Source organism: Lipotes vexillifer, unplaced genomic scaffold, assembly GCF_000442215.2.
Source record: "Lipotes vexillifer unplaced genomic scaffold, Lipotes_vexillifer_v1.1 scaffold663, whole genome shotgun sequence".
Taxonomy (NCBI): Eukaryota; Metazoa; Chordata; class Mammalia; order Artiodactyla; family Lipotidae; genus Lipotes; species Lipotes vexillifer.
The window spans coordinates 623,435-633,947 of NW_006788963.1; the positions used below are offsets into that span (position 1 = coordinate 623,435).

The window sequence follows — 10,513 nt, forward strand, 5'->3', positions numbered from 1 at the left end:
CCTGCTGAAATCTGGAACGTCTTATGGCCCACTCTCACCACTTCTCTTCAACATAATACTCTAAGTCCTGGCCACAGCAATCAAACAATAAAAATAAAAGGTATTCAAATTGGTCGGGAAGCTGTAAAATTATATACAGGTTACATGATACTATATACAGAAAACCCCAAAGACTCCAGACAAAAACTACTAGGACTGATAAACGAACTCAGCAAAGTAGCAGGATACAAGATTAACGTACAGAAATTGGTTGCATTTCTTTACACTAACAATGAAATATCAGAAAGGGGATGTAAATAAACAATCCCTTTTAAAATCACATCAAAAAGTAAAATAAAATACTTAGGAATAAACCTGACCAAGGAGATGAGGATTCAAAGAAATGGAAAGATATCCCACTCTCTTGGATCGGAAAAATTAATATTGTTAAAATGGCAACACTACCCAAAGCAATCTACAGATTTAATGTGATCCCTATCAAATTACCCATGACATTTGTCACTGAACTAGAACAAATAATCCTGAAATTTATATGGAACCATAAAATTGCCAAAGCAATCCTGAGGAAAAAGAACAAGGCAGGATGCATAACCCTCCCAGACTTCAGACAATACTATAAAGCTACAGTAATCAAAACAGTGTGGTACTGCCACAAAAACAGACATATGGATCAATGGAACAGTAGAAAGCTCAGAAAAAACCCACACACCTATGGTCAATTAATCTTTGACAAAGGAGGCAAGACTATAAAACAGAAAAAAGACAGTGTCTTCAGCAAATGGTGCTGGGAAAGTTGGACAGCTGCATGTAAGTCAATGAAGTTAGAACACTCCCTCACACCATGCACAAAAATAAACTCGAAATGGCTTAAAGACTTAAACATCAGACATGACACCATAAAACTCCTAGAAGAGAGCACAGGAAAACATTCTCTGACATAAAATATTACTACATAAATTGTAGCAATATTTTCTTAGGTTAGTCTCCCAAGGCAATAGAAATAAAAACAAAAATAAACAAATGGGACCTAATCAAAATTACAAGCTTTTGCACAGCAAAGGAAACCATAAACAAAACAAAAACACAACCTATGGAATGCGAGAAAATATTTGCAAATGATGTGACAGACAAGGGGTTAGTATCTAAAATATACAAATAGCTCATAGAACTCAATAACAAAAACAACAACCCAATCGAAAAATGGGCAGAAGACCTAAATAGACATCACTGCAAAGAAGACATACAGATGGCCAATAGGCACATGAAAAGATGCTCAATGTCACTAATTACAAAATTACAAAGAGGTACCACCTCACACCAGTCAGAATGGCTATCATTAAAAAGTCTACAAATAGCAAATGCTGGAGAGGGTGTGGAGAAAAGGAAACCCTTTTACCCTGTTGCTGGGAATTTAAATTGGTGCAGCCACTATGGAAAACAATATGGAGGTTCTTCAGAAAACTAAATATAGAGTTGACACATCCAGCAATCCCACTCCTGGGCATATACCCGGACAAAACTATAATTTGAAAAGCTACATGCACCCCTATGTTCACAGTAGCACTAGTTACAATAGCCAAGACATGGAAACAACCTAAATGTTCCTTGACAGATGAACGGATAAAGAAGTTGTGGTATATAAATACAATGGAATGTTACTTAGCCATAAAAAAAGAATGAAGTAATGCCATTTGCAGCAACATGGATGGACCTAGAAATTATCACACTAAGCAAAGTCAGAAAGAGAAAGACAAATACCGTATGATAGCACTTATATGTGGCATCTAAAATACGATACAAATCGGGCTTCCCTGGTGGTGCAGTGGGTGAGAGTCCGCCTGCCGATGCAGGGGACACGGGTTCGTGCCCCGGTCCAGGAAGATCCCACATGCCGCGGAGTGGCTGGGCTCGTGAGCCATGGCCGCTGAGCCTGCACGTCCGGAGCCTGTGCTCCGCAACGGAAGAGGCCACAACAGTGAGAGGCCTGCGTACCGCAAAAATAAATAAATAAAATACGATACAAATCAAAATAAACATATCTACAAAACAAAAACAGACTCACAGATAATAGAGAACAGAACTGTCGTTGCCAAGAGGAAAGGCGGGGTAGAGGAGAGAAGGGATGGGAGTTTGCGATTAGCAGAGGCAAACTATTTTATATAGGATGGATAAACAAGGTCGTACTGTATAGCACAGGGAACTATTCAATATTCTGTGACAGACAGTAATAGAAAAGAATATGAAAACGAATAAATATATGTATAACTGAGTCTTTTTGCTGTACAGAAGAAATTAATACATTGTAAATCCACTATACTTCAATAAAATTTTTTAAAGAAAAGATTCCTGTGTTCTGAAGCTTCAGGGTTTAATGCAGTATGCCTTTAAAATTTTTGGATAAAGCATTCAAAGGACTTAAGATGCTTTCCTTTTTTCCGCATGTATAATTCAACCTTAGATCAATTCACCTTAGGGGGAAAAGCCTCTACTATTGCTTCTCTCAGCCCCTGAACATTGCCCTTGAGCTGATCCACTTCCTGATTATTTGTAGAAGAACCTGAAAGAAATTCTGGTCATCTGTTTACCCTGTGAGGGGGGGTTTTCCCCGGGTGCCATCTGGCTTGTCTGATGGCTGCACTGTAATCACAGGTGGGCAGAATACCCCTTAGCAGCCAGTCAGGGTTACTGTGAGTGGGGTTATAGATAGCCACTAATCTTTCTAACTCCTCTTTAAATTCGGTAGGACGTTCTGAAAGTGCAGGTAAAAGGTCTTTATGATTTATTGGATCTGCTTCTATCCATGGGACATGAATTCTTTGCAGTGGCGGTCCAGGCTACATACACAAAGGATGCTGCATAGCAAGGCCCGAAGGTGGCAGAGCCTGTTTACAGGGCCCTGGAAAGTCAGAGGAGTTGTAAAGGACAGCAGTGCTAGCCTTACCACCCATCCTGGGTGATTCTCCTAAATTCACTTCCTGGCTTTTAGTATCTACACAAGTAAGCTGTATACCCCTTGCCTGGAAGTCAGGCCAGAGTGCTCTCTGTAAATCTTGTAAGGAAAGGGAAGTTAAAACAGGTAGACAGGGCCAGATTTTGAGAAGGGGGATTTACATGGAATGTGGACTTTAATTTTTCTTTTGAGTCTAATTTCTGTTCTTCCTGTTAAGCGAGTCCCCAAGGCTGGCTGTTGTACTCCTTTGTGTCCTCTTTATAATTTTGTCTTTCCATCGGTTGATGGAAAGACAGTTGTTGCTGGAAATATAGTTGTTTAGCATGAGAGCTCGCTCACTTTTTTTTTTCAGAAACAGAAGTTTTTCCAATTCAAAGGATCCATTCTTTGGCCACTGACAAATATGGTCTTATATTAATCTTAATGGTGACTCAAACTCATAAGCCTCTTTATGGCTTAACCATGAAGACAAGTGTCCCAAAAGAGTGCAAAGATCCACAAGTTTACTCCCAGAATTAGCCAAAGAAAGCAAAAACCTTCATTGTCACAGGTAGTAAGAATGGTATAGTGAAAACGGAATTCCCACCAGAATGCGTGATTCCTGTAGTCGCAGACCTGCTCATCTCTGACACTGGGCAGGCTTTACTGGAATGGGACTTTTCCAGCACTAACAAGACAATGAAGGTTGAGACAACGAAGTCCCCTTATGGGCTGGGACACCTTAAGACAAACTTCTGGAGAACTGGCACGGTTGGACAAAAAGAATGCTACTTGTTGCACTATTTACAATAGCCAGGACATGTAAGCAACCTAACGGTTCATCGACAGATGAATGGATAAAGAAGATGTGGCACATATATACAATGGAATATTACTCAGCCATAAAAAGAAATGAAATTGAGTTATTTGTAGTGAGGTGGATGGACCTAGAGACTGTCATACAGAGTGAAGTAAGTCAGAAAGAGAAAAATACCATATGCCAGTGCATATATATGGAATCTAACAAAAAAAATGTACTGATGAACCTAGGGGCAGGGCAGGAATAAAGACATAGACATAGAGAATGGACTTGAGGACATGGGGTGGGGAGGGGGAAGCTGGGACGAAGTGAGAGAGCAGCATGGACATACATAGACTTTCGGATGTAAAACAGATAGCTAGTGGGAAGCAGCTGCATAGCACAGGGAGATCAGCTCAGTGCTTTGTGACCACCTAGGGGGGTGGGATAGGGAGGGTGGAAGGGAGATGCAAGACGGAGGGTATATGGGCACATATGTATGCATATGGCTGATTCACTTGGTTATACAATAGAAAAACTAACAGTATTGTGAAGCAATTATACTCCAATAAAAATCTATATATTAAAAAAAAGAAATCATGCTGCTTGTCACTTCATGTCTCAGATCCTGAGTCTATTTGGCTGCCCACCAGTTACAAGCTGATACTTGCATCTTCTGGCTGGCTTCTCTCTGGTTAAGCCAGAGAGAATATTTTCACTGGTCATGAAGCCAAGCTCTCAAGACAGAACAAGACGAGGGGAAACCTCACCCATTTTTTAAATATAGGGGACCCACAGCAAAGTTTGTCTAAACAGATGCAGGTCCATTAGAACTGTGAAGTCACCAGTCTGTGAGGCTGGCTGGAACAACAGGCTCAAAGGACCTATGCCTGCATTTCTACACTATGGTTTTCCTCCTTATGAAAAGTGACACAAAAAACTAGAGACAAAGGAAAATAATAGGGCTTCCCTGGTGGCGCAGTGGTTGAGAGTCCGCCTGCCGATGCAGGGGACACGGGTTTGTGCCCCGGTCCGGGAGGATCCCACATGCCGCGGAGCGGCTTGGCCCGTGAGCCATGGCCGCTGAGCCTGCGTGTCCGGAGCCTGTGCTCCGCAACGGGAGAGGTCGCAACGGTGAGAAGCCCGCGTACCGCAAAAAAAAAAAAAAAGAAGAAAACAATAACCATAGAGGAATTGGATCAATAGAAAACAAAAGTACTCAGAACAGATCTTTTCCAGAGTCACTATACCTAAGGAACTAGTTTACACAAGTATTTTTCTCCTGCTAATCTAAATTTAGAAATGGACTCTCACCGCTTCCAGGAGATTGACATGCTTAAGGATTCTTACCATCTGCTGGCTCTTGTCAGAGGACCCAGGATCTCCCACCTGCAGCCCCAGAGCAAGTGGTGTCCAGCCACTGGAGCCCCCCATGCGTACCAAATTGTAGGGATAGAAAAATTTTCCCTTCCTCCCTTCTAGGTTCTTTGGCTGATCTAATAATTAATTGACATAAGATGTTACCAGGTGAAAAACTAATTTCATACATACGGGAACCCCATAAGAATGAGACTCAAAGGCAGTCTCCAGTTGAGGCTTATATACTGTCCTGAGCTAAGGGAAGGGATAGGGGCCTGGGGCTTCAGAGGGGAAGAAGGTAATTCACAGCAGATGAGAAGAGCAGATATTTGCCACGCAGATTAAAAATAAAAGTTCTCTCTGGTAATGGCTCTCTTTCTGGTGCAGGCCCCCTATCTAAATTGCTTTAGCCAGTTAAAGGAGAGGTAAAAAGCTTTTCCTGAGTCTGCTTGAAAGGTCTTGACTCCTTTCAGCTCAAAATGATCCACATGCCAAAGGGGTTCATTTTGAGGGTGGCATATTCTGCCCCCCTTCAACATAATATGTACTCATTGCAGAAAAATCAGAAAACAAAGAGAAGGGGGAAAAAAACAGAAATTTCCCTTAACCCCACTACCTCCCAAAGCATATTTATTTGTATGCTTATATGTCTTCTCTTACTAAAATAAGACACTCTGCACATATTGCTGTAGAGCAGCCCCCCTTTCATCCATCCATACATACATCTTTAATATTCTTCCACATTTTAAATACGTTACTACTTTTTTTTTTTGCATGTATGCAGGCCTCTCACCCGCAAAAAAAAAAAAAAAAGTTATATCAAAATTTTACATTTCTTCAATTAAAATACAGAGGTTATGTTTTATATATTAATCATTGCCATTGGTTTTGTTTGTTTGTTTTGCGGTACGCGGGCCCTCACTGCCGTGACCTCTCCCACAGCAGAGCACAGGCCCCGGACGCGCAGGCTCAGCGGCCATGGCTCACGGGCCCAGCCGCTCCGCGGCATGTGGGATCCTCCCGGACCGGGGCACAAACCCGTGTCCCCTGCATCGGCAGGCGGACTCTCAACCACTGCGCCACCAGGGAAGCCCCTGCCATTTGTATTTTATCTTTTCTAACTTGTCTATTCATCCCCTTTGTTCTCTTTTTCTATTAGAGTGTTCAACTTTTAAAAATTTACGTGTAAGAACTTCCTTTAATTTCTTGCAGATATTTTTTTCCAGCTATTTCTTTTGTTTCTTAAAAAATTCTGTTTGGAAACAAACCATTGTTTTTTGTTTTATAAGTTTAGCATTTACATGTATTAAATGTTACCTCACTTTTTTTTTTTTTTTTAAAGGTATGAAAACTTTCAAAATCCAAAGAAGAGAAAAAATCAAAGTGGAACAGTGTTTCGACCTGGACAGAAAGTAACTCTGGCATAAAATATACTTCTGATTTTTTTGTGTGTTTATGTGTGTGGTAGTTTGTCCCTGTGTTGTAACAGTGAAAATGGTGTCTGTACATTTCTTTTAAATTTAACTTAATTTGTTAATCTATAAAATCAAAGATTGGTAAACCTGTGTTTATGTAATGATCAGGGTTACTTGATAGTAATACTTTAGAATAAATTGGGATACTTATAAGAGATTCTGTATTTTATTACCTATATATTTAAATCCTTAATGAAGTAATATTGGCCACATGGAATAACTGATTTTTTCTCCTTTGAAGAAAAAAAGAGAATGTAATTAAATACATTTCTTAGAATTCACTGACAGTTGCATATTCAGCATCTTTCTTGCATTTGACAAGCTTTATGCTTAGCACCTTCTTGACTGTTTTGGAAATAAAATATCCAGTTATCTGTCCATTGATCCAATTATCTGTTCTGATTATCTGAAAATGTGGAATTTACACACAATTTAAATAAATTTAGTTGTTCCTTCAATCAGCAGTGAGATGACATCCCCCTAATATACTACATCCAGCTGCAAGGCCAGGAGCTTGAATGATGTCCATTCCTTCCCCAGCTCCATGACGACTTTATCTGGATGTGCTCTGATCTATGAACTAAATTGTAAAGTCAGTCACTATCAACACAAACTATATATAGTAATGCGGTAAAGGGAAAGGAGAAAGCTAAGTAGAATATGCAAATAAATGCATAAGACAGCAAAGAAAAATGTACAGGCTGTAACCATTGCCCTTTCTGCAATTAATCATGAGGCCATGGCTGATGTGTTTCATTTCTCTCTTCCATTACTTATTCCATGTTCCTCTGACTTCAGCCCTCACCTTAGTGGATTAGAGGCCTTTACTAAGTGGGATGGTCTAAACCTTCATTTCCATCTGCGCCTTTGGTGGCCTAAGATTGCAGATGTCTTCCATTAAATTTACCATGAACACTCAGTATTACAAGGTTCCCGTCATACTTCTCCCATCCCCCACTGTATAGCACCAACTCTGTATTCACTCAGCCAACAGTGTAATCCTCCCCTTTCAAACCATTGGAATCATCACTATGTTCCCCTCGTAGAAGCAGTCCACCTTTGCTTCCCTCTAAACCAGCAAAGCTCAGAATCACAAGGAATGCAAGCAAAGATGTTTGAGTCACTAGGTATTAACTGAGAAGTGCCATTCTCCCTTGCACTTAGGTTCCCAGATCCTTCTATTAAAGCCGTGGTCACTGGTTCATAGTATATACTATATGCACTACATCTTGCAGAAGAGGACTCTACCCTCACAGAGTTATCTCACCAAAAGGCCAGCTGTTTCAGGGTGAGGGGTATTTACAGTAAGTCCAGGGAATTCACTATAAAGTGAGTTTCATGATCAGAAGCAAGTGTCGTAAGGGATAGCATAACAGTGAAAGCCATCTAGTGAGTCCCTGAAAGATGGTGGTGGCAGAATTTTGGAGGACAAAGCAAATCCAATTCCAGAATGTGTCACCTTCAGGGAGGACAAATTGCTGCCTCATCTCTTTTAGGAGAGGGACAAATGTAATCAACCTTCCACCAGGCACGGGCTGGCATCCCCTGGTATGTACCTACGTGGTTATTGCTGCGTACTAGTAGGCTGCCAGGAGAGGTGGATGGTCAGGTCAGCTGCAGTGAGGGGAAAGCCACATTGTAGAGCACACACAGACCCCCATCCTGGCCACCATGGCCACTTTGTTCATGAATACAGTAAACAAGTACTGGGTAGCGGGAAACAAAGGCTGATTGATATCCATAGAGAGGTCATCTAGAGCACCTCATTATTAAAAGCACTGAGGAGTTTTAGCTGAGCATTCACACAGGACACAAACATTCTCACTCTGAATCCATTTCAAGAACTCTGGCCATACCTTTCTCCCAGACCTCCTCATGGCCCCTTCTCCAATCATGCTGTTTCCAAATCTGATCATTTAGTTAAGTTACTAGCCACTGTCTGTGAATCAGCATGGATTTCTATATCAGACATCTCTACCTCCTGGCAAAATGGAAGAGACAAGTGCAGAAAATCTGCTCCCTGGGATGATTTCCTACTCTACTGGTCGTCAAGGCTATCACCTCAATATAGCAGAAATGCCTTCACTCTGATGCATTCACAGTGGAGTTCTGGGTCTCTGGGAAATCATGTTGATGCAGACCGAGCATCTGTTAATCCCCAGAAGGTCTGGTTATTTCTCAGGACACCTGGGAAATGGCCTGGTGAGTGGCTTTGGGTCCTCTGGGGAAGACTTAGAGGAAGATCCTTAGCAAGTATTCATGATGTTATTACAGGGCCATTTCCCTAGACACTTGACTTCTCCTGCATTCTTGGTCTGACCTAGACCTGAGATTGGGTCAGGGGCCATGACTATATTGTGAAGACTTAAGTCAGGCCTTTGTTTACTAACAGAGAGGTTTTAAAATAATAAAAATCAGGTAGCATCTTTGACCATCTATTTTGGTCTTAAGGACCCCACAGTTAGGCAACACCAAAGATCCCTGTAGGTCAGACCATTGTAATTAATGCACTGGCTCTGCTGTTGATTATGGTAGCCACATCCACCGGGCCTCTCACATTGCAGATACGTGACCTCACCCCTGCTGCCCCAGGATCCATCATCACTGAAATCAGCATGTTTCTACTACAGTATCTCCCACTTGTGTTCTCATCAATTGTTGCAGATTCTACAGACTGACTCATTCAACAACCATTCCAACACCCTCACCTCCATCTTCCTCTGGTCCTTGGAAAGTGAATTACTGAGTGACATAATCTCCATTGCAGCCATGCATGGCTATGTAACAGTTCTATCTAGACAATGAGTAGAAGTAGGTAGAAGTCCCTGGGGTAAGCTTCCTTCCTGGAATGAGGGCACAATGTCTGGAGATGCAGCAACCATCTTGCAAACATGAGGGTGAAAACCACAGACAATAGAGCAAGGAAACAGAAGGAGCCTGGTTCCCTGATGGCATCACTGAGCTGATATACCAGCTCTAAATGTCCTACTCAGACCTTCTTATGCCTGAGGTAGATAAACCCCTTGTTTGCTTCTCTGAGTAGGTTCCTATTATAGCCAAAACCAATCCTGACAGATGCACCAATGATTTCATAAGGCCTCACTGAGGAGTATTTTCTGACACCCACACTATCTTGAGGGACAGATTTGGGTGGTGGTAAGTTGGAAAATTGTACATGATTCATTCATTCAACATATGTACCTCACAAAGTCTGGATTTCTTTCTTTATATTATACCAAGATATTTCAGGCACCTCAACTTTATTCAGTGTGAGTCATTGAGTCTGGGTTCCAAATACCCAGCCATGGAGTCAATTAGAACATTCCCAGATGCTGAAACAGCACACTGAGTCAAAAATCAAGTGTATTAATTAAAAACAAAAGTGCAGGGACTTCCTGGTGGTACAGTGGTTAAGAATCCACCTGCCAATGCAGGGGACACAGGTTCAAGCCCTGGTCCTGGAAGATCCCACATGCTGTAGAATAACTAAGCCTGTGCACCACAACTACTGAGCCTGCACTCTAGAGCCCACAAGCCACAACTACTGGGCCCGTGTGCCACAATTGCTGAAGCTGGTGTGCCTAGAGCCCGTGCTCCGCAACAAGAGAAGCCACCACAATGAGAAGCCCATGCACCACAGCAAAAAGTAGCCCCTGCTCGCTGCAATTAGAGAAAGCCCACAGGCAGCAATGAAGACCCAACACAGCCAAAGATAAATAAATTTTTTTAAAAGTCATTAATGTATTCAACTTGACCAATAATTATGATTTTCCCTACTTAGCCTAGTACCCACACACATATTCTACCTCCACATATATTCTTTAGAATTTGCATGAAAAAGAAAAATATTGTAGTTTTTTTTATTGTCTAAGCCTTCTCCTCCCGATTGACTTTATTTATTTATTTATTTTATTTTTTTTTTTTTTTGCGGTACGCGGGCCTCTCACTGTT

General features: G+C 41.5%; 1 protein-coding gene across 1 annotated transcript in view; it reads left to right on the plus strand.

Moving 5' to 3' along the window:
- Positions 1-6,514, plus strand: part of PEX1 (peroxisomal biogenesis factor 1) — a 73,612-nt gene extending 67,098 nt beyond the window's left edge. The window contains exon 23 of the mRNA XM_007461898.1: positions 6,430-6,514. Within this exon, the coding sequence (XP_007461960.1) occupies positions 6,430-6,514 (85 nt within the window). The remainder of the gene's footprint in view (positions 1-6,429) is intronic.
- The last annotated feature ends 3,999 nt before the right edge of the window (positions 6,515-10,513 follow it).